Source organism: Dasypus novemcinctus, chromosome 21 (genome assembly GCF_030445035.2).
Source record: "Dasypus novemcinctus isolate mDasNov1 chromosome 21, mDasNov1.1.hap2, whole genome shotgun sequence".
NCBI lineage: Eukaryota > Metazoa > Chordata > Mammalia > Cingulata > Dasypodidae > Dasypus > Dasypus novemcinctus.
In genome coordinates, this window is record NC_080693.1 from 33,918,620 (window position 1) to 33,943,475 (window position 24,856).

Consider the following 24,856-nt stretch of genomic DNA (forward strand, 5'->3'; position numbering starts at 1 on the left):
GGAGGAAAAATGACCAAAAGAAAAAGATCTTGCAAAGCATCCCCTAAATAATTTTTTAAATGTATCGGCTTCCCCACTGTACAAACTACATATCAAATCTCCTCCCCTTCTCCTGTGCTAACCTTTCTAGCCATTAATACAAATCACTAGAGTAATATCTGAATAATCTCTTTCCTTCTCATATATTCATTTTGACTGCCAAGTCCTGTGTGTCTTATTTCTGTAGTATCTTTCACATTTGTCACCTTTCACACCCACTGACCTCACTCTAGTTGAGGTCCTCATCTCTCACCTGGTGATGAGCATCCCATTATCTCAAACATCACAAAAGGCATCCTTGCCCTCACCTCTCACTTGTCCCCTCTGTGCTGCGTAATTTGAGAGTTATCATCCCGAAATAAAAGTGTGATATTACCACAATGCTACACAAAAACTACAAATATAAAGTCAAAATTCCATAAATAGTATTCAAGGCATCAATCCTATTACCTCATATGCAACTTTTCCTAAATACCCTCCTCTGCCACATTATTTGACAAAAATGCCTTGCACTTTCAACCCACTCTATATTTCTTGCTGCTCTCCTCAAACTGAGATAACCCCCATCCTTCACTCATCTCAACTGAAACAAGCCTAGAAGTCTATTTAATGCTTATTCCTGCCCTGATTGCCTATAGCAAAGTGAATTATTTTGTCCTCTACATTTTATTGGCATTTTATAACTCTATTATTAAAATAAGGCAAGATAAGAGAAAGGAAATGTATAGATTCTGGAGTCAGGATGGACTTGTGTTCAAATCTCAGGCTAGCCACTTCCTCACTTCATGGCCTTAGGAGCTTCAATTTCCTCATATGTAAAATGGGAATGATAATACTTCACAGGGTTATTATGAAGATCAAACAAAGTGCAAAAAGCAATGGGGTAAACAGACTTGGCCCAATGGACAGGGCGTCTGTCTACCACATGGGAGGCCTGAGGTTCAAACCCTGGGCCTCCTTGACCCGTGTGGAGATGGCCCATGTGCAGTGCTGATGTGCGCAAGGAGTGCCATGCCACACAGGGGTGTCCCCCGCGTAGGGGAGCCCCACGCACAAGGAGTGCGCCCCATAAGGAGAGCCACCCAGTACAAAACAAAGTGCAGCCTGCCCAAGAATGGCACCACACACACGGAGAGTGACACAGCAAGATGACGCAACAAAAAGAAACACAGATTCCTGGTGCCGCTGATAAGGACAGAAGCAGTCACAGAAGAACACACAGCGAATAGACACAGAGAGCAGACAACTGGGGGGGAGGGGAGAGAAATAAAAAATAAATCTAAAAAAAAAGCAATGGGCACAGAGGAATCCTCAGTGACATCAGCTGCTCTTCTAATTTCATTCTGCTTTATATTTATGTTTACATGTCTGTCTTCCCCACTAAAGTATAAATTGGTTGAAAGCAGCACTATACCTTGCACATCACTATGCACCCCCCCCAAAAAAAAACTGTTACAAGGCACCATATAAAGCATATATGCTACATAACTGACCACACTCTTAACACATAGTAGATATTAAATATTTACTGATGAAACAAAATACTGGGAACAATTTAAAAATTAAAAAGCTGTAATTAGTAACTTTCTCAACATCCATGTGAAAATAGTCTAGTTCACTGTAAAGAAATAGATTTAACTAGTAATCTTGATTCATTTTGTTATAATCAATTATTCTTCAATTTTATAAAGAAACAAAAATGGAAGAATAGAAGAAAACCCTTTTCTTCTATTCCATCTTCTAGTCACTTTTATGAGGAAAAATTCATTTTAAGAAAAACGTAATTCTACAACTACATGGACTCACTGATATACTGAGTGAAAGAAAACATCCTGTAAGATTTCTTTTATATGAAATTTTAGAACAGGAAAAACTAATTAGTAGGGATAGAAATCCTATGAGTAGCTGCCTGAGACATAATGTGGGGAGGTAGACTGACTGCAAAGAGGCATAAAAGAACTTCATGGGGAGTGGAAAATGTTCTACATCTTGATTAGGGCATATACAATTACCAAAAACCATCAACTTAAACACTTAAAAATCTGATAATTTTAATATATGTAAATCATACCTCAATTTTAAGATGTAGAGCCAATTTCTCAAATCAAATGAAAGCAAGAAGCAAAGTAGTACCAAATACACTGAATTATTTACTTATGCTAGTAATAAAACCTGAAAGGGATGGTATTTTCCTGCCAGAGCAAAGGAAGTTTCATATTAACTGATTCTTCATTTTAAGAAACATATAAAATGACTTAAGTATAGATGAACACATATTTAGGGTTGTTTCTATTATAAAATATCGGTTTCACAGGAAAACAATGTTTTGGCTGCTACTACAGAAAATGTCCATATTATATGTTTTTATCATAGCACTCTCAATGGTAACTACTTGCTACCATTATTAAACTGAATACATTTAGCAGATACAGAAGAAATAACCACAAAAGTATTCCTATAAAGAACAAGTGCCACCCAATCATATTAGAGTCTAGTTTAGATATTAGAAACTTCTTTGCTAATAAACTTAGAAAATTTCTGGTGACATTTTAATAATTCAATCTTAAAGATCTCTACATTAACACTTTTTTTTAACATCATTATTGTCAGAAAAGACTTTGTAAAATTATTTTGAAATAAGTGAGGCTCACAATTTTTGGAAAAAAAAATCTCTTAGATTATCCATGTATCATCTTTAAGAGAAAAAAAATCAATGGAGCTTCTTTCTTTAAACATTTCTTTTGATAGTCCTGTAAACTAAAATATACTTCAGATACACCGTAGAGAAAAATAGCTAAGGCAAGCAAAGATATGAAACTGCAATTAAACAGCGAAAAAAAAAAAACAAAACGAGAAATATTTATCTTTCCAACAATGAAGGCAAAAAGTGGGTTCCCTTACCTCATCATCATCATCAGAATCATTCCCAAACACTGATGGTTTTTGCAAAACAGGGTGCAACTGCTGTGTTTTCTTTGGCAAAATAAGCCCATACCTGTATTTTTTTTTGAAATAGAAATTACACCATTATCTTTAAATGTTTTTTTTTTAAATCCACTACCTCTTCCAGATGAAGCTACCAAGCCAAAAAACGTTAGATAGCCTATGAACACATAACAGTCAGATATGCAATGATGAAAAGCTTTTAATGTCATAAGACTTTATAATTATTACTCCTAGTTATTATTTGTGGACACCAGCCATTTTTATAGAGGAAGAGAAATAAGAGTTTAGAAATGTTTTAGATGGTGAAGTGATTGAACGTTTTAAAAAGGAAAGTTCAGTTTATGTCTACTGAAAATAAGAGTACTCTAAATTATTCTAGTGGTATAGCAACTCAAGAAAATAACTACATTTCCCACCCCCACCCCCACGGGGTACTTACAGTGCTTTAAACAAGTTACTGGATAATGTAACCCACACGAAGTAATTGGGGACCCACCACAATATAGGTTAAATTTTAAAAGATTACATTAATTGGGAAACCCAAGTAGCCACGGGACAAGTTCCCATTACACTTTATTAAGCTCCCTGGCTGTCTTGCAGCATCTGAGAGAAATCATCCCATTGGATACAATTCATTTACTTTCTCTCATTTGGCCTTTAAGATTCAGAGATCACGAGAAGCCACATCAAAAGTAAGGATTAGACATCAAAGGAAAAACTTCCAAGTAAGTACGTATCTGTCTGTCTCTCGGCAATGCATACTCCAAACCCTAAATGCCTACCCTTTTCTGTGGCTTCTCAGCACAACATTCCTAAAACGAGAAAGGAGGCGGGAATTGGAACTTGAGCCTCCGCCAAGGAAAACAAGGCCCTCTTAAAGAAGCCAGAATTGTCTCTCTTCTCTGCCCCTGAGAGCATCCAACCGGGGAGAAACTCAAGCGCGGGGTAGGAAGCAAGACTGAGGGGCCTCAGACCGAGCTTTTGGAAAATAGAAAAGTCTCGCTCTCTGCCCCTCAGCCTAACTTCCTTTATTTCCTCACAAGTTTCTCCCTCAAACTTCGGGCTTCCATCCTGGAAAATGGGGGTGGGGGAAATACATGTTCCTCAAGAGTTCTCGTTTTCCCCCGTCTCTAACCCTGATGGCAATGCCCCTTCACTTGCAGGGCATTTGTACTTCTTAACCAAAAACACAGTCGCCGTGATTTCTTATTCCCCAGGCTGACCCTAACTCCCGTATCACTCACTGCCTGCCCGGAATCGCCATGTTGCTGCCGTCTCCCCTGAACGTGGCCGACGCAGGCGTAACGCCGACGCCAATCCGGTGTCTTCGGATAAACTCTCGCGTGGCTTTGAACGTCACGGAAATAGCAGAGTGGGTGGGGCCTTGGTTTGAGTTTCTGCCACCCTGCGGGTTGTCGAGTTCTTTGGTTTTCAGTTTCGCCAAAGACTGCCTGCTGCGAAATCAGTGGGAAGAAAAGATTAATAAAGTGACAAAATTCTAGATCGAAGGCTCCCCAAGTGTAGTCCCTGGGTCAACAGCAGCAGCATCACTTAGGAATTTGTTTGAAATGCAAATTTTCGGGCCCCACACCAGACCTGCTGAATCTGAAACTCTGAAGTGTGGCCCACCAACCTGAGTATTAACGAGCCCTCCAGGTAATTCTGACGCTCATTCCGTCTGAAAACCTGTACTCTAGAATAGTTTTTCCCAGAGGGGTTCATTTTAAAGCTTATCTGCCTCAGGAAATTAGGCGGAGGATGATATGTACTCTAATAGTACCTCCTTTAGGACCGAAATTGTGAACTACGGTTTGTGGTGACACTGGGTATAGGACTCAAAATCATATATTTATTTCTTTTTATTCTGGCCCAGTTTCCATGTATGCCCTCTCTCGCTCTCGGACCATTCCAAGACAGAATTATAGCAGTCAAAGAGATCTTTTCCATTGAGAGAGAGGTGTTAAAATCTCCAGCTATAATTGCGGCTTCGCCTATTTCTCCTTTCAGTTCTGTCAGTTTTTGCTGTTTTTTGAAGTTCTATTATTAGGTACATAAACATTTAGGATTCTTATGTCTACTTGCATCAACTGCTTTATCGTCACGAAATAACTTTATTCCTTTATCCCTCTTTATCTACTTGGTCTGATATTTATAACCAGCTTCCTTTTTAAATGTTAGTATGGTATATATTTTTCCATCCTTTTGCTTTTAATCTATTTGTTCCTTAATATCTAAGGGGAATTTTTTGTTGACAGCATATAGTTGTGTCTTGGCTTTTTTTCCAATCTGATAGTTTTTTCCTTTTAATTGGGGTATTTAGATCATGCCCTTTAATTGTGGTTATTGATATGGTTACTATTTGTTTTTCATTTGTCCCTTTTGGTCCTTGATATTTTTTTCCTTTTTTTTTTTTTTCTTTTGGATTGAGAAATGTTTATGATTCAGCTTAATCTCTTTGTTGGTTTATTAGGCATACATCTTTTCTTGTTTGTTTGTTTTTTGTTTTTTTTTTAAGATGTTGCTTCAGGGATAATAGCTTACATCCTGATAACAGTAAGTAAAAATATATCACTTCATGTATACTATAAGAACTTACATAAGTATACTTCTCTTTCCTCTTTCCTAGGCTCATGCTATATTATAAACCCACAATAAATGGTTATTTTTACTTTAAACTGTTAAATATCTTTTAAAAAAGATTTTAAAATAAGAGAATATTGTATTGGTCTGCCAAAAGAGTGCCAATGCAAAGTACCAGAAATCTTTTGGCTTTTATATTTACTTGGGGTAAAAGCTTACAGTTACAAGGCCCTAAAGAATCCATCTCAAGGTTGCTTTCTCACCAAAGTCAGTTGCCACTTGTTGAAGCAAGATGGTGGCTGATCTCTGAAGGTTCAGCCTTCCCCTTTGGGCGTCCTCTCTCTCAGCTGCTGGCTGGCATGGGCCTTGTCTCTCAGGGCGTCTTCTCTCTCTCTTGGCATAGGGCTCATTTCTTATCAGTCTCAGTCATTCTGATCCCTTCCCAGGGTCAGCTGTAAGCTATCAGGAGAATGGCTCACCTCTCCCAGGGCCTCAGGATAAAAAATGACAGAGCTATCTCTCTTCCCAGTGTCTTCTGGAGTGAGTGTCCATTTATAACAGCCCACCAAGGGGACAGGGACTCAACCTGAGTTATGCCTTACTGATATAGCCCAATCAGAACCCTAAATTGGTTTTATCAAGTAAACTTAATCAGAGGCCCCTCACTGAATTTAATACAATCACAGGGTATCACACTCAGAGGAACAATTAGTTTACAACAATCTTTTTCAGGATTCACAAAAATAATCTTAAACTGTCACATATTAACCCACAGATTTACCATTTCCAATGTCTTCATATCTTAGTGTAGATTCAAATATCTATCTGCTATCATTATCTTTTTTCTTAACAGCTTTATTGAGATAAAATTCACATGCCATATAATTCACCCATTTAAAATGTACAACTCAGTGGTATTTAGTATATTCAAAGAGTTGTACAACCACCACAACAATCAATTTTAGAACACTTTCAGGAGAGTAGATGTAGCTCAGTGGTTGAGCACCTGCCTCCCATGTACAAGGTGTCAGGTTCCATCCCCAATCCCTCCTAAAAAAAAAACAACCAAACAAAAACACTTTCACCACCACCCAAAAAAAGCCGCATATCCGTAAGTCACTCCTATTTCCCCCTCAAATTCTGCAGCCCTAGGTGACCACTAATTTACTGTTTCTATGGACTTACAGTTCTATCAGTTTTTGTTTCATATATTTTGAAGCTCTTAATTTACCCCTTTTTACTATGAAATGACCTTCCTTCCTGGTAGTATTCTTTGCTGTGAAATCTACCTTTTCTGATATTATGATTATCCCAGTTTTCTTTTGACATTAACTGTAGGAAAAGCAAAAAGATATGCTGTAGAGTAATGTGATTATAATGTACTATGTGGTTAAACCCTAAATAGCATCCATAATCTTGATAATGCAAACATTGATTTTTGAGCTATTCTCACCTAAATTACAATGCAATTATATTGGGAGGAATGGAAGGATGGGAAGTATGTGTGTGTGTGTTCTGAGGAGGGAAGGAAGAGCTAAATCTTCATAATTTCATACTGGGAAGTTAATAGATATTGCCTAAATCAGGGGGGAAAACCACCTAAGCATGTTATTAAGCAACACAGAGAGGTACATGCCAAAACCACCACTAAATTAGGGTCAGCAAACTTTTTCTGCAAAGGATCAGATAGTAAATATTTTAGGCTTTGTGGACCACATAATCTCTGTGGCAACTACTCAGCTCCGCCCTTGCAGTACTAAAGCAGCCAGAGCAATGTGGGGTGGCCACTGAGATAAAACTATTTACCTTAAGGAGCATCTGGCCGGATTTGGCCTGTTTACCAACTCAGGTGCAAAAAGAATAGAGAGGGATTACCTCAAACAGGGAAAATGCTCTGGTCTTAACAGACTTTGTACAACAGAAGACTCTTTACGAGTACGTGTTACTTGGCATAAAATGAAAAGATTCAAGAAAGGGTAAAAATAAGGTACCCTGCCAGGTCTGTGTGCCTCTTGCTTGAAAAGACTGAAAGGGGAATTAGTTACACAAAATTATCCAGTAGAGAGTTCAATATCCTATAAAATGCAAGTCTTTGAATTGGTGGTTTGAATTCTGTATCATCCCATTGTCTCTGGGATGTTGTAATGAAGCAGTCATGGGATTTTCTCCAAAGCTAGAAGGCTGGTTTCTCAGATGCAGGGTTGCAGAGGTTCTTTAGTCACTTGGCAGAGTCTGCAGCCATGGTGGCAACTACAACAGTGGATCAATGGGCAGAGAAAAGCCTCCTAACATTTTGAACCTACGTTTGGGAACTTGAGTTGAAAATGTAAGGATAGAAGCAGGGTAAACCAGAAAAGATAGTATTATCATTACCATATTACTGATTATTACACAAAGAGAATTCCACCTGTCTTAGACTTCCAGAAATAAGACATCAAGAACAGGAACAGGGAAGCAGATGTGGCTCAAGTGATTGGGCTCCTGCCTACCACATGGAAGGTCTATGGTTCGGTTCCTCCTGCCTCCTAAAGAAGACAGCAAGCTGGTGTGACAGGCAGGCATAGCAAGCTGGCACAACAAGATGACACAACAAGAGACACAAGAAGAAAAACATAATAAGAGACCCAACAAAAGCAGGGAGCAGAGGTTCCTAGTGTCTCCTAAAGAGGGGACAAGTAGGATGGCAAGCTGACACAACAAGGTGACACAACAAGAGAAACAAGAGAAAAACATAACAAGAGATACAACAAAGTAGGGAACAGAGGTGGCTTAAGCGATTAGGTATCTCCCTCCCACACTGGAGTCGTGGGTTTGTTTCCCAGTACCTATTAAAGAAATGAAGATGAATAGACACAGCAAGTGCAAACAATGAGGGGGTGGGGAGAGATAAATAAAATAAATCTTTAAAAAACAAAACAGAAACAGTCAATTAAAACTGGATCTAAGGCAACTATGTAGAGACCTCAATACCCAAATTCATGGATCATCCATTTACATTTTTTTTTTATTTATTTCTCTCCCCCTCCTCCCCCACCCTGGTTGTCTATTCTCTGTGTCTATTTGCTGCATCTTCTTTGTCTGCTTCTGTTGTTGTCAGCGGCACAGGAATGTGTGTTTCTTTTTGTTGCGTCATCTTGTGACAGCTCTCCGTGTGTGCAGCACCACTCCTGGGCAGGCTGCACTTTCTTGGCGAAGGGCGGCTCTCCTTACAGGGCACACTCCTTGCGCATGGGGCTCCCCTACGCGGGGGACACCCCTGCGTGGCAGGGCACTCCTTGCGCGGGTCAGCACTGCTCATGGGCCAGCTCCACACGGGTCAAGGAGGCCCGGGGTTTGAATTGTGGACCTCCCATGTGGTAGATGGGTGCCCTAACCACTGGGCCAAGTCCACTGCCCATTTAATCTTTTGATGCTAGTGTGACTCCACTACTCTTTAGTCTCTGCTTCTTTTCATACCTGCCCCTTCTCCAAATGGCAGTTCACTCCACACTTTTTCTCTACCTCCAGCTTCTGTTAACTTGCATTCCCTGGAAAGCAATACACCTAAAGTTGTTTATGGCCCACCACAACACCCATGGCCTCTCTAAACACTTAATATGCTATTTCCCAGTTTGATTTGTCCATGTTTGGGTACTTTTTATATTAGGCTATTTCACAAATTGGCCTCCATTTAGTAAAAGGGCAACTTCATTTCAAACAGCTGTAGCTCAAGAGTCAGGATCTAATAATGCACTGAATATTGCCAACTAGAGGTGTCTCATCAGTGACATGGTCTAAGCTCAGGCAGTAGATGGGAGGTAAAATATGGTTAATGACTAGGAGATGGAATACCCACCAAGGGAAATATCCATCTTAAGGGCAGAGAAATAGGTGAATATTTAATTAATTCATCTTGTCCAGTTGAGAGAGTTCTTTATAAGATCATGTAGGAGAGAGTAAGAACACAAAGTTAATGATGTGGGATGGGAGTAGATAGTAGTGGCATTCATTAAAAATTCACATGAGAGGAATGAAAATTCCCTCAATTATCTGCACATTGTCTTCTGAGTTCATGGGTTGGGATGTCTGTGGAAGTTCAGAGCAGCTGGTTGCCTTTATCTTATTTAGATTAAAAGGAAATAGGAAGGTAGTCAAACAAGACCATATGTTGTATGATTCCATTTATGTGAAATGTCCAGAATGGGCAAATCCATAGAGACAGAAAGTAGATCAGTTATTGCTAGAGCTGGGGTTGGTGATGGTGGGGGAAATGTGAGGGGAGGTGAATACTACTGGGTTTGGGTTTTTTTTCGGGATATTGAAAATGTTCTAAAATTGTTGTGATGGTTGTGCAACTCTGTAAATATACCAAAAAACATTGAGTTGTACAATGTAAGTGGGTGAATTGTATGGTATATGAATCATATCAATAAAAGTGTTATTAAAAAGTGAATGGGTTGGGGAAAGGAGGTAGCTCAAATGGTTGAGTGCCTGCTTCCCGTGTATGAGGTCCTGGGTTCAATCCCTAGTACCTCCTTAAAAAAAAAAAAAAAAAGTGAATGGGAGCTTTCCTGAAATCTCAGTATTACTGTCTTGAAATCTTATGTTTTTTTCCAAACCACAGATGGAAAACCATAATTATAAAGAAAAGTGTTCTATATCAGCCAGTGTCATTGTTATTTATTGGCTGTGGAGAAAGAGCCAATAAAAAAACAATCAAATCTAAGCTTCTGAATTTACGCAAATATCACTAAGTCAATAAGTCTATTAACAGTCAAATAAATGCATTTTATTTAAATCTATATATCTAAATTTTTATCGTATAATAATTATCCTCTCTAAAAAAGTAAACTCCTGGTGTTAAAGGATAGTATTATTTTGCAAATAACTGTTAAATAAATTCAACCTGGCTTGTTGCTTAATTTTAAAATAGTTTCCAAGAAACTGATAACATGGTTGTTAGATTAGTAAGAAGGTTGTAAAGTGTTAGTAAGATAATGTGGACTACCAGTAGGACAGTAAACCAGAAATTTAGAACACATGGGGTTTAGGTCCACCTTGCCTCTTAGTAGTTGTGATCTGGGCAGCTCCCTTTTTTTTTTTTTTTTTTTTAAAGATTTATTTATTTATTTAATTTCCCCCCTCCCCTGGTTGTCTGTTCTTGGTGTCTATTTGTTGCGTCTTGTTTCTTTGTCTGCTTTTGTTTCTTTGTCCGCTTCTGTTGTCATCAGCGGCACAGGGAGTGTGGGCGGCGCCATTCCTGGGCAGGCTGCTCTTTCTTTTCACGCTGGGCGGCTTTCCTCATGGGCGCACTCCTTCCGCGTGGGGGCTCCCCCACGCGGGGGACACCCTTGCGTGGCACGGCACTCCTTGCGCGCATCAGCACTGCGCATGGCCAGCTCCACACGGGTCGAGGAGGCCCGGGGTTTGAACTGCGGACCTCCCAGATGGTAGACGGACGCCCTAACCACTGGGCCAAAGTCCGTTTCCCGCTCCTTTTTTTTTTTTTTTTTTTTAATTTTAGTGATTTGCCCTTTTTTTTTTTTTTAAGATTTATTTATTTATTTCTCTCTCCTCCCCCGCCCCGACCCCAGTTGTCTGTTCTCTGTGTCTATTTGCTGCATCTTCTTTGTCCGCTTTTGTTGTTGTCAGCAGCACAGGTCTCTTTTAGTTGTGTCATCTTGCTGCGTCAGTTCTCTGTGTGCGCGGCGCCATTCCTGGGCAGGCTGCACTTTCTTTCGCGCTGGGCAGCTCTGCTTATGGGGCGCACTCCTTGCACTTGGTGCTCCCCTACGCGGGGACACCCCTGCGTGGCAGGGCACTCCTTGCGCGCATCAGCACTGCGCATGGCCAGCTCCACACGGGTCAAGGAGGCCCGGGGTTTGAACCGCGGACCTCCCATGTGGTAGACGGACGCCCTAACCACCCGGCCAAGTCCGCTTCCCCCTTTTTTTTTTTTAACTTTTAATTTTTTTTCTCTAAAGGTTTATAGTCTTATATTGCACATTTAAATTTGTGATCCGCTTTTAAAAATTTAATAAACCATACTATTAATCCAAAATGTACAATCAATGGAATTTGGTATAATCATAGTTGTACATTTATCACTTCAGTCATTATCAAAGCATTTTCGTTATTTCAATAATAATACTGAAAAACAGACAAATAAGAAAATTTCCTACCTCTCAATCTCTTTATGCCTCCCTGATGCACACAGCTATCCTTTCTGGCTATTCTTGCACAATTATTTATTTATTTATTTGTCTGTTTATTTACTTATTTTTCCGCATCTCAAAAAAATTTTAGAATTACTTCATTACTCCAAAAAGAAAAACTCTACACCCCTCGGTATGCCTTCCCTAGCCCTACACAACCACCACTCAAATTTCATCTTTATAAGTTGATTTTTACTCACATTTTATATAGATGGAATCATACATTATGTTACACAATGTATTTATTTATTTTTTAACTAGAGTTTTTGTTGTTGTTTTTTAAGATTTATTTATTTCTCTCCCCTTCCCCTGCACCCCGGTTGTCTGTTCTCTGTGTCTATTGGCTGTGTCTTCTTTTGTCCACTTCTGCTGTCAGCGGCACGGGAATCTGTGTCTCTTTTTGTTGCGTCATTTCGCTGCATCAGCTCTCCGTGTGTGGAGCGCCATTCCTGGGCAGGCTGCACTTTCTTTCACGCTGGGCGGCACTGGGCGGCGCTGGGCGGCGCTGGGCGGCCCTACTTACGGGGTGCACTCCTTACGTGGGGCTCCCCTACGTGGGGGACACCCCTGCATGGCATGGCACTCCTTGCACGCATCAGCACTGTGCATGGGCCACAAGGGTCAAGGAGGCCCGGGGTTTGAACCGCGGGCCTACCATGTGGTAGACGGACGCCCTAACCACTGGGCCAGGTCTGCCGCCACACAATGTATTTAGTTCATAGTAACCCTATCACACAGTATTAGTCCTTTTGTGTCTGGCTTGTTTCACTCAACATAAAGTCCTTCAGATTCATCCATGTTGTCATATGCTCATGACTTCATTTCTTCTTACAGCTGCATAATATGCCATCGTGTGAATAAACCCATTTGTTTATCCATTCATCTGTTGATGGACACCTGGGTTGTTTTCAGCTTTTGGCAATCATGACTAACACCGCTATGAACAGTCCTCTACAGTGGTTGTACTGTTCTGTTTCCCACCACCAACATGGGCAATTCACTCTTTAAGTCTGTTTCCTCACTTAAATAATGGGAATAGTATCTGGACTACCTATCTTAGAGATTATTAGGAGGATCAAATGAACTAGTATGTAAAAATATTTCCAACAATTAAAGTGCCATGCAAATGTGTGATATTTGTTATCATTAAGCCAGGTGCCATTTAGTTAATTTAATTCCCATTATCAGGTTTTAAAAGGTAGCATTGTGCTAAAAATTTCCCCCCTCCTTGATGCCTAAAATGTTATTTGCATTCACAGTGAGCTCTTTGTAAGCTTATTCTGAAGTCATCAGGATATGTGGCTATCAGTTTAATATCTTTTAGAACATTGTTCCTAGAAATGTTGCTGCAACTGCCCTGAAAAGCCCTCTTCCAAAGATGAAAAAGGCTTGTAGGTTAAACCTAGGCATATAGTCACCCAAGAGATGAGAACTGGTAATAACACTACTATCTTATCAGAAAAGGTTAAAAAGGGACCTCCAATCTCAAATAATAAGATATTTGGAACACATCACATTTTGTCAACCAAATAAAGAAAATGAAGTTTAATTTCCCAAAATTTTATTAAAAATGAACTCTGTCATCAGATATCTTATTGCAAAGATGAAATCCACTACAGAGCAGTAAAGTTTGCTGTAATAACAAGCTTTAAACAAATACAAATTCTTTATACAGTTCTTGAACTCAAGAGCCTTTTGCCATAAAAAAGAGTGTTTTCTTTTTTCCTTGAGTCATGGGCAAACATTTTCCCAAAAGACTTTTGTTTATTAAATGGCTTTTAAGTTGTTAAGGCAAATGGGGGGGAGGGGGGAAGTGGTGTTCAGATAACTAACTTTTTGAAAAATAGAAAACAATTCACAGTCCTTTTCTGAAAATGTTATTACTTGGTACTTTTTTAATGTCAAAACTGCTTTTTTTCTTAAATCTTTTCTCTGTTTCTTTATTTGTATCTTAAAAGAATTAAAATAATTACTCAAACAACCATAGTAGGCCCATGGCAGATAAAACGGTCAAACTTCAAACGAAAAGGGATCTGTTAAAAATATCCTATAACATACTTAAATACATAGGACTGCCTTACCTGGATATTTTTAGATCAAATTTCTCCTTAGATAAAATGCTTGGTTTTAGAAAGAGCTTAAGTAAATGTGTAGGAACAAAATATTTCTATGTATCATTCCTGTTCAATTTAAAATATTTTATAGTTAACAAAACTGAACAAGACAAAAGTATCTTACAGTATCAATTGCATTAATATTTCCCTAGCAAGCTTCACCCTGGCATTTTTGCATACGTATAGGTGTCAGTCTTGGAGGGTAATGGGGGTGTAACATTTAGTTTTTTCTTCAGTTCCATTAGAGCTGAACATATATGTGCCCAATGGTATAGGTATTCGATGATGGTATTACCCAATTTCCATACTTCAATTCGTGAATGATCTGCAACAAGAAAAAAAGAAAAAAGTTAGAGGATGGATAGTTTTATACTTTTATTATTAAAATAATAAGTTCCAATGTTCTAATTAAAGTATTATATATGTTTTGAGCTAAAACATATATAGCATATAGCAGCAAGAGAAGGAAAAAAAAAGGAAAGAAAAAAACACAAAAAACATATAGCAGAATCTGGTTTAAATATGTAATATAGGAAAAAAAAAACTTTGTTATATTCATATAATGGATTACTACCTATCAGCTGACAAAGAACTTAGAGCTGTGTATATCATTATGGATAAATCTCAAAGACACACACACACACATATATATATATATATATATATTTTTTTAAAGATTTTATTTATTTATTTAATTCCTCCCCCTCCCCCAGTTGTCGGTTCTCTGTGTTTATTTGCTGCGTCCTGTTTCTTTGCTCTGTTGTCGTCAGCGGCAGGGGAAGTGTGGGCGGCGGCTGCACTTTCTTTTGCGCTGGGCGGCTCTCCTTACGGGGTGCACTCCTTGCATGTGGGGCTCCCCTACGCAGGGGACACCCCTGCGTGGCACGGCACTCCTTGCACGCATCAGCACTGTGCATGGGCCAGCTCCACACGGGTCAGGGAGGTCCACTGCCCTCAAAAACATATTGTTGTCCACAAAAAGTAAGTTTTAGGATAATATGTACTTTTGGATACAAGTTTAGAAGTAAAAAAAAATCCTGAAAAATAATATTGCACTCTTTATGATTCATAGACCTGTAGTAAAAGAAAGCATGCATGAAACTGATAAACACCAAATTCATGATAGTATTATCTCTAGGGAAGGAGAAAAGGGAATGCAATAGGGAGGGGTAGAAAGTTTCCACTGTTCCTATTTATTTCTTTTTAAAAAATTATGACTCAAATTTGGCATAATGTTAAGGTTGGATATAGAAAAAAGTTTGGTAATGACTATACAGGTATTCTTTATACTTCTATGTTTAAACTATTTCTATTTAAAAATGTATAATCACTGCATACTATTATATGTGTAGTTTTTTAAATTGAAAAATGTTAAACTGCCATTGAAAAGTTATTTTTTTCCAGGAGTCAGTGAGTAATATTCAGATAGAATGGTACAATGCGGGAAACAGACTTGGCCCAGTGGTTAGGGCGTCCGTCTACCACATGGGAGGTCCGCGGTTCAAACCCCAGGCCTCCTTGACCCGTGTGGAGCTGGCCCATGCGCAGTGCTGATGCGCACAAGGAGTGCCCTGCCACGCAGGGGTGTCCCCTGCGTAGGGGAGCCCCATGCATAAGGAGTGCGCCAGTAAGGAGAGCCGCCCAGCGCGAAAGAAAGTGCAGCCTGCCCAGGAATGGCGCCACCCACATGCTGCTGATGACAACAGAAACCGACAAAGAAACAAGATGCAACAAATAGACACAGAGAACAGACAACCGGGGAGGGGGGAATTAAATGAATAAATAAATCTTAAAAAAAAAAAGAATGGTACAATGCAAGGAGTATATACTTTTATACCAGTTACGGGGCCAGGGATTGAACACAGGATCTCTTTTGAAGGAAACCAGAGCTTGAAGACCTGGGAACCAAATCTGGTACCTCCTATGTGGGAAAGCAAGCACTCAATCACTTGAGCCACATCCACTCCTGAAAAAGTATGTAGTTTAGAGTTGACAAATCTGGGTTCCAGTCGTGGCTCTACTTCAGCTGACTTGGTGACCTTAAACAGGTCACTTAATGGCTCTGAGTCCCAGTTTCCTCCTCCATAAAACAGGGATAATACCTCAGAGTCATCATGAAGATTAATGAGAAAAGATATGCAAAGATCTGTTACCAAATAGTTGCTCAAAAATTGTTACTCTCCTCCTTTCAAACCTAGTTTTATTCATTTTTATTACTTACATGGTGGAACACAGTAACTAGCCCCCAAAATAATTGCTGATTTGAATTGAATGAACATTAAGTTATACTTATAATTGAATAAGAGGTTTAAATATCAAAAGTCTTTCATCTAATAGCTTAGCAGCAATAATGATAATTATGTTACTCATGGTATCTATTAGAATTGCAAAACAGAGCAAATTTTATTTCCCTCTTCTATCAACAAAAAGAGACAGGATTCCCTGAATTAGGTTTAGATTTCCTACGGTTTTGAAGGTATTATTACAACAAACAGTATAATATGGGCTACAAAAAGCACATCAAATATGGGAAATATTTCCGAGTGTCTTTTTTTTTTTGAGATTGGCTTTAAAACAGGTGGGTACAATTTTCTAAAATTTGCTGTCCATTTTAACACAAAGAGACACACACTTTTCTTACTAAATTGTGTGTTCCATAAATGTTCAATTGAACAGCATTAAATTATGGAATAATTGAATTAAGTTTTCCAAATACTAATAGTCTTTCCAGATTACAGCTCATAACATTATTGACAATTCTGAATAAAAACAAAAATACCAGTCACGAGAGCCCATTAAAAATGATTCATCTCATTTTATGAGCAATACTAAACTCATCAACATACATACTTAAAATATTGAGGGTGCATTTGTTATGATCGCTCCCTTTTTGTATTTATTGGCTTCATGAAACCTTTACAAAATAAATGCTATAGGTTTCTGATTATTTTATTATCTTTATTATTGTTCTAATGTTATGACGCTAAAATGAAGTAATAGTTTATCCTAGTACACTCCTAAAACCAATCCTAACTAATTTTCCAAGATACATTAACAGCTCTGCTGCTCCCCAAAGCTTTTTTTCTGCGCTTCTCGAATCCGCAGTAAAAGCTCTGCCCAGTGTTACTCTCTGAACATCCAAATGAACAGACCCACCATCTGCAGCCATCATTAAGCTAGTCTGCTATCTCCACGGTGATTCAAGGGCATAGGGACTAGGAGGACCGAGGTCGCTCCCCTTTCACAAGCCCCTGTTGCTTATTTCCTGCTTTATTGTTATCAGGGATCAAAGCACCGAACTCGCCTGGGCGGTGGTGCCTGCTTGCCTGCGGTTTGCAATGAGAGATTGATGCATTAACAATATTCCTCTAATGAAGCTGCCGGGCGCACGACTGGATTCCCCACAACAGTTGACGGCTACTGCCATCTTGTGGTGGAGAGACGCCAGATCTCTGCAGCTTGGCAGATCACAGTCAGTTTGCACAAACTAAGTAATTTTTTCATATATACTACTTTTATTCCTTTCATAACCATAAGATGATGCATTTGTACTTTGCTTTGGCAAAGATTATAGTAAATTATTTTAGGACATCTAAACTCTAAATAATTGCTTCTTTGAATCTGTTTATGGACTTATTAATTCGGAAAATTTTATTATGTTATGTTTCCAGGTTGTAGTTTAATCAAACTTTTAATTACATAGGGAATTCATTATCCTGGAAACATTTGGATATTATAGGATATTTCCGAGTTAAAACTCCATTTATAGATCCCTGCTTTAACATTGGATTAATTAAGTTAAATTCTTTGTGGGAATTATAGACACTTAGTAAAGATGAGCAAAGCAAAAAGAATAAAATACTTAGGTCCAAATAAAATACTTTAGGTCCAAAACCTAAAGTGTAACTATTTTTTAAACTACCAACTAACCCAAGAGCCTCAGCATTTCTTAAATGCTCCTCTCCTTTGTCATTAGTTCTCCTAATTTTAGTTCTCCTATTTCTGTTGTTTCACATACTCTATGCCACTCCTTAATGTTACTAAGCTGGAGATTCATTCAATATTATATACTTAGGAAGGTGGGTGTGGTGTATGTGCATATGAATTTCAAACAGTTTTTATGTAGGCAGGATAACTCATTTGTCATGGCTAATTGGTCACTTGATATATCACTGCTAATTTATTATAGTCCTACAGGCATCATAGAGCACTGTTGCCCAGAGTTATCAAGAAAGAATCATTGTTACCTGGGAGGGTAAAATCACATTGTTCTTGACTTATCAAAACTTAGGTGGCATTTGTTCCAAGCAGAACACTGAGTTCTTGCTGGTACATTAGTTTCATTCCTATTGTAAGCATAACTTCTGTACAATATCACATTTACTGGATTTTTCCATGATGGAGCTATAAGTCACATTAAGTGTGAATTGAAATCAATGCAAATTATCTTTACAAAAATTCTTAGTTTAATGCAGTGGCTTCCAAACTCTTTTCATCATGTAAAAAGTTTGAGCATGAGCCCCAATATATGCATATTTATTTATAAATTATTTTAAAACATTTTAAAATAAAAAATAGAAATTAGACAGTGATGAGATAAAATCATTATAAATAAAAGTCCTATGATATTTGTCTTGCACCCAAAAGGATAGTCTTTTAGACCTTCTGGGGTGTTTGTGCTCTACTTTGGATGTTACTAAATTAAAATATGGAAGAAATGGAATGGATAATCCTTTTCTACATGGATTAAACATGCATCCAGATTTCCTCCCTCCTAAAATCCTATAAAAATTACTGTAAGGAATTAAAGAAGAAGAAATATCACAAGGATGGGGAGATCAGGAAAAGAGAAACACCATTATTTTGCTCCTACTCCTCTCTCCTCAAAGCACCAACACCTCTTCCATCCTCACTCTTGCTGAATACCCTGCTTCTGGAACTTCATGTTAAAAACTGAAGCAATCAGAAGACAGCTACCCACTTACCATCATCTACACCCACATATACTACCCTCCTGCAATCTTTAGCCACTAGATCCAGAGTGGTTATATAATTCATTGTCTAAACTGGGTCACTTGAGAGAGAAAGGGGACACTAAGACCACGAGGAGGACCACATTCAAAACCTGGGGCTGTCCCAGGTAAACAGAGATGTATGGCTACTTTAACAAGGTCCCTTTCTCTCTCATCTACTTAGGAATATAGCTCCAGGAAATCTTCTGTGTATCTCCAACATTGTTAACTTTCTACGTGATTATTCCTATCGGAATCAAACCTGCTGTAATCTCGCCCATGTAAAGAAGAAAACAAAACTTTCTTGACACAGTTCCCCCTTGGTTACTGTACCATTTCTTTGCACTCTTTTGCAGTAAAACCTTCAAAGAGTTGTCTCTACTCACTGTCTACTCTCCATCCTTTCTTTCAAAAACTAACTCCAGGTAGGTTTTTGCCCCTGTAGCAGTTTGATATGGTTATGAATTCCAAAAATAGATCCTGGATTATGTTTGTAATCTGGTCTGTACCTGGGCGTGATTAAGTTATGATTAGGGCTTTGATTGGGCCTTAGTGGGTGGGGACTCACAGGTAAAAGGCATGGCAAAGGACAGAGTTGAGGGTTCTTAATGTTGGAGTTTTAATGTTGGAGTCTGATGCTGAAGTCTTAAGCTGGAGCCCCGGGAAGTAAGCACACAGAGGAAAGAGAAGCCATCCCCAGGAAGAAAGGAAACTTGAACCCAGAGAGAAGCAAGACCCTGGAAGGGAGGAATCCAGGAAGCCTGAACCCTCACAGATGTTGGCAGTCATCCTGCTCCAACATGTGAAAATGGGCTTTGGTGAGGGAAGTAATTTATGCTTATGACCTGTTATCTGTAAACTCCTACCCCAAATAAATACCCTTTACAAAAACCAACCAATTTCTGGTATTTTGCATCAGCACCCCTTTGGCTGACTAATACAGCCCCCTCCTCTCAACCAAAACTGTTCTTGTCTGGGTCATCAATGACCTTTGTGTTGCTAATCCATTGGTCAATTCTCGGTTTTATCTTACTTGACATTTCAGCACATTTGATCACTCATTCTTCCTTTTTAAATCTTTTTTTTTTCCATATAATAAACTATTTTTGAATTAGTTTTAGATTACAGAAGAGTTACATAGAAATTATAGCGGATTCCCATATACCCCACCCCCCTCACATTTTCTCCTACTAATAACATCTTACATTAGTGTGGTTATAATTGATGAACTAATATGAAAAAGTATTGCTACTAAGGCCTATAGTTTACATTACGGTCTACACTTTGCACTGTATGATTTTATAGGTTTGAAAAAATGTATAATGGCTTGTAACCATCATTGCAGTAGGGTACAAAATAATTCCAATGACCTAAAAATGCCCTATGTTCCACCTATTCTTCCCTCCCCCTCTCTAGAACCCCTGGTAACTACTATCTTTAAATCAATTTTACAAGTTCTTCCGTTACTACAACAGTAATACTACTCTGATCCATGGTTGCATTCCCTCCTTATGTTTGTTTATTCTGCAAACTTGAGGATTTGGGGACACTCATTCCTCCTTGATACACTTTCTTCATTTAGCTTCCAGGATACCACATTCTTCTGATTTTCCTTCTACTTCACTTTTCTCAGTCCCCTTGTTTGAATGCTTCTCTTTCCCAGGCAACTTAACATTAGAATGTTCAGGGCTTAATCCTTTGTCCTCTCCTTTTCTCCATCTACACTCATTCCCTTGGTGGTCCCATCTAGGTTTGAAAAATCACCTATTCACCAATGATTCTGAAATTTACATCTCTAGCCTAGACCGCCCTCCAAAACTCTAGATTTTTTTCTCTATCTGCCTAATCACATTTCCCCTTGCATGTCAAATAGACATCTCAAAATCAGCATGTCAAAAACCTGAACACTTCATCTCCCCCCACCTAAGCCTACTCCATCCACAGTGTTTCCCATCTCAGTTGATGGTAACTCCATTGTTCCAAATCCCTAGAGTCAACCTTAGCACCTCTCTTTCTTTCTCATCCAGCACCCAAACTGACAAGATATATTTATATGAACTATAACCACTTCTCAACTTCTCATCATTGCCCCTGGTACCATCATCTGCTTTTTTTTCTTTATCCCTCCCCTTTGCAGCTTTTTTGCTTGCTGTTTGCTTTCTGTGTCCATCCACTGTGCATTCTTCTGTGTATTTATTTTTATTTATTTATCCGCCCCCCCTTTGTGGCTTGCTTGCTGTCTGCTCTCTGTGTCCATTTGCTGCACATTCTTCTGTGTTTTTTGCTTGTCTCCCTTTTTGTTGGGTCACCTTGCTAAGTCGGCACTCTGCGGCACTTGTGGGCCGGTGGCTCTCCTCAGCGTGCAGGCAAGGCTACCTTCACAAGGACACCCCAGGATGTGAACCCAGGGCCTCCCATATGGTAGATGGGAGCCCAACTGATTGAGCCATAGCCACTTCCCATCATCATCTGCTTTTTTTAACCACATTAGTTGTTCCTGCCTTAGGATCTTTGCACTGGCTATTTCCTCTGCCTGGAATAGTCTTTCTGAAGATATCTGTATGGCTAATTCCCTCACCTCCTTCAAGTCTTTGCTTAAATCTCCCCTTCTTAATAAAGTCTGACTACGCTATTTGAAATTGCAACCCATGACCTAGTACCTGCTTCCAATCCCTGCATTCCTGTCTTATCCTGTTAATTTATCTTTTTCATAGCACTTATTGTCTACTACAGTTTTAAAATTTTTAAATTATGTTTATTGTTTATCTGCTGCACTCTCCTTTAGAATGCATACTTCTTGAAGGCAGGAACCTAGCTATGTTTTATTCGCTACTATATCCCAAGAACCTAAAACAGGGCTAGTACTTAAGATTAGCATTTTGAAAATTTTTGTTGAGCAAAAGAACAAAGCAATGACATTTTGGAAGTAAAACGAAGATGGAGTGGTAACTTGTAGCAGATAGGAGAAAACTAGAAACAGCTTAATGTATATCCCAGAATCCTCAAAAACTCAGAGGGATTGGTTGAAGCTGTGTAAGAGTTGGGTCCCTAGAAAGTCTTCCCCTTACCAAGCCACTGGGCAACATCCCCTCTCCAACCCCAGAAACATTTTCCCTGGAGAGGGTAAAATAGAGAGTCTCTGGACTAGAGGACGCCAGACACAGTGAGAGAGAGAGAGAAAGAGACAGAGATAACCGTACTAAAAAGTAAGGGGAATATGTATACTGAACACTGAATATGGATACTCAGTAGGCTTCCTCATCTAAATTCCCAGATATTTCCTCTCCATGCAGGAAACTGAAAGATCTTCTCTGAGAAACCTGACAACCCAAGTCAAAGAACCTAGAGATACAGATGCAGAAACTTCCCCCAACAGGCCCGCCAGATTACCCCACAGGGAAGTTAGTTAACAAGTCCCATCCCACCCTCAGAGCTTTCAATTTACTTTTTAGTGCCCCCACTCTTAAATATAAATAACCAAAGATTACTAGACAGCTAAGGAAGTCCTTTTAATGTAAGATGTAGAGACCAAAATAGTAACAAAAAAAGGAGGACTAACAAGGGAGAAGAAAACTTAATACCCTCAGAGAAATCACACTGCATCCATCAATCATGAATAAGACATTGTAGAAAGCAAATATTTAGTGGGGAAAAAAAAACCCACAAGAAGTTGTTAGAAATTAGAAAAATGAAGGAACAAAATATTCGATAAGGCTGAGGAAGAACCCTCAGAAATGAAGAAAAAAAGAAAAAGAGATGGAAAAGAAAAGAGAAAATATAGGGATATTAAAGAGTTTATCTAGGAAATCCAATGTCTGGATAATGAGAGTTCCACAGAGGGAAGAGAGAAAAGGGGGGGCAGGGCCATTACCAGCTACATTTTTCTAAATGAGAAAAAATTTCACCACACAATGAATGGTGAAATGTACTTTGTGGGCAGTTCTTTTGGGGTGCTGAAAATTCTCTGCAATTATATAGTGGTGATGATTACCCAACGTGGTGAATATACTATAAACGACTGAATTGTACACTTTCAAATAGAGTAATTTATGGTATATGAATTATATCTCAATTAAAAGACAGTGGAGCTATGTCTTCAAAATTCTACTCCCAGGCAACTAAAAATCAAGTATGAGGATTGAATAAAAACTTTTTTGGCCATGAAAGAGCTAAAAAATTTACCCTTTAAGCATTTTTCCTCAGAAAAGTACTGGAGATATGCTACCTCAAAACTACAGAGTGGACCAAGAAAAAATGAACCAAGAGAATGGGAAAATGAATCTCAGAAAGTCAGCTGAGCAATAGAGTTGAGGATGGGGGTGGTGGTAGGGAAGACCTCAGTGTGACGGTTTGAGATTATTTTTGCGAGTCCCCAAAAGAGAAGGATTATGTTTGAAAAGTGTTCTTCTGGCTGTGATACCCTTTGATTATATTGGATTCAGTTGAGGGGCCCTTGATTAAATTACCTGTTAAGATTAGGGCTTTGATTCAACCATGCCAGTAAAGTATGACTCAGGTTGAGTCCCCGCCCCCTTGGTGGGCTGATAAAAATGGACACTCAAGATGACACGAGAAAGGAGAGAACTCTCTCATTCTGATCCTGTCATGTGACAGAAAGGAGATGGCTTGAACAGCTAAGGCCCTGGGGAGAGATGAGCCATTTGCCTTGGGAAGAGAGCTGCAACTAATAGGGAAAGCCTGGAAAGAAATGAACCCTATGCCAGGAGAAAGAAAAAGCCCTGAGAGATAAGCCCTATGCAAGCCTGCAACTGAGAGAGAGGAAGCCCAGAGGGGAAGGCTGAACCCTCACAGAGATCAGCTACCATCTTGCTTCAACACATGGCAACTGGTTTTGGTGAGAAAGTAACCTTAAGATGGATTCTTTAGGGCCTTGTAACTGTAAGTTTCCACCCGAAATAAATACCCTTTCTAAAAGATAACAGATATCTGGTACTTTGCATTGGCACCCCTTTGGCAGACTAATATACCCAGATAAAAAGAAAACCGAGATCTCTAGCAGGTATTGCTTCAAGAAAGAAAAAAAAAGACATTGGAACTAAAAAATTACCCAATATAATTGATAGAAATAGAAGGGTGTGAAGAATTAGCAAGAAGTGCAAAGAAAAGAAAACTAAACAATTTTTTTAAAAAGGTAAATATTTCTGGAAAAATAAAAAGTAAAAAAGAAGTAATGAAAATACGCTACCATGCTCAGCTGTGGTATTTGCTTATGCAAAACAATGTATTTAGTGTATTTTGATTTAATTGTAATATAACTACACTGGGAGGATGGGGGGTTAGAGAAGTATCAGGAATGTGTAACAGCTAAATCATTATCATAACAGGAAATCAGTTGACAAGGTTGAAAAGTGATAAATCAAGAGTTGGCAGTATGTACATAATATTAGATACACTAATGCTAATGTCAGAGTATGTACATAATATTAGATACACTCTGCTAATGTCAGAGGAAACAGCCAAAAGAGTAAATAAGGGCTGCCTCTGTTGAGGGGGGCTGAGGAGAGTGAAAAGAGAGAGTCCTAAGACTTTTTTTTTTTAAGAAGGCTTTTAGTTGTTTGTTTATTATTGTTAATACTGAAATAATTATTGTTAATATTGAAATGCTCTAATAATGATTGAAGTGATGAATGCACAACTACGTTATTATAGCAAATACCATTGATTGCACACCTTGGAGGAACTGTATGCTTTATTAATATGTATTAATTAAATTTTTTAAAAAGTCAATAATCCACACATAAAAAAAGTTGCTGTTAAAAACAGCAATAAAATAAAATACAAAAAATAAATAAAAACCTTTAATCAGAACAACAGTGATGTTACCTAGACAAGTAAAACCATTTTTAGTTGTTTCTTTTAATTAAATTGTTACAGTTGGAAAACTTAAAAATTTTAAATCCAAAGAAGATCTAACTATTGTATAAAGAATTTCAGAATAGGGAGTGGATGT

At 38.7% G+C, this 24,856-nt stretch overlaps 2 protein-coding genes across 7 annotated transcripts in view; both read right to left on the bottom strand.

Moving 5' to 3' along the window:
• Positions 1-4,301, bottom strand: part of NSRP1 (nuclear speckle splicing regulatory protein 1) — a 66,322-nt gene extending 62,021 nt beyond the window's left edge. The window contains exons 1-2 of one of the 3 annotated variants that reach the window (XM_004485332.4): positions 4,230-4,301; positions 2,941-3,034 (exon numbers count right to left, since the gene is read on the bottom strand). In XM_004485332.4, coding sequence (XP_004485389.1) covers positions 2,941-3,034; positions 4,230-4,249 — 114 coding nt within the window. In that variant the 5' untranslated portion in view covers positions 4,250-4,301. Of the gene's footprint in view, positions 1-2,940; positions 3,190-4,229 lie in introns of those variants that run through there. The other 2 variants (XM_071210452.1, XM_058283109.2) reach the window with 2 other exon arrangements.
• Positions 4,302-13,375: 9,074 nt separating this feature from the next.
• Positions 13,376-24,856, bottom strand: part of EFCAB5 (EF-hand calcium binding domain 5) — a 277,520-nt gene continuing 266,039 nt past the window's right edge. For all 4 annotated transcript variants that reach the window (XM_071210465.1, XM_058283113.1, XM_058283114.2 and 1 more), the window contains one exon: positions 13,376-14,198. In XM_071210465.1, the coding sequence (XP_071066566.1) occupies positions 14,032-14,198 (167 nt within the window). In that variant the 3' untranslated portion in view covers positions 13,376-14,031. The remainder of the gene's footprint in view (positions 14,199-24,856) is intronic.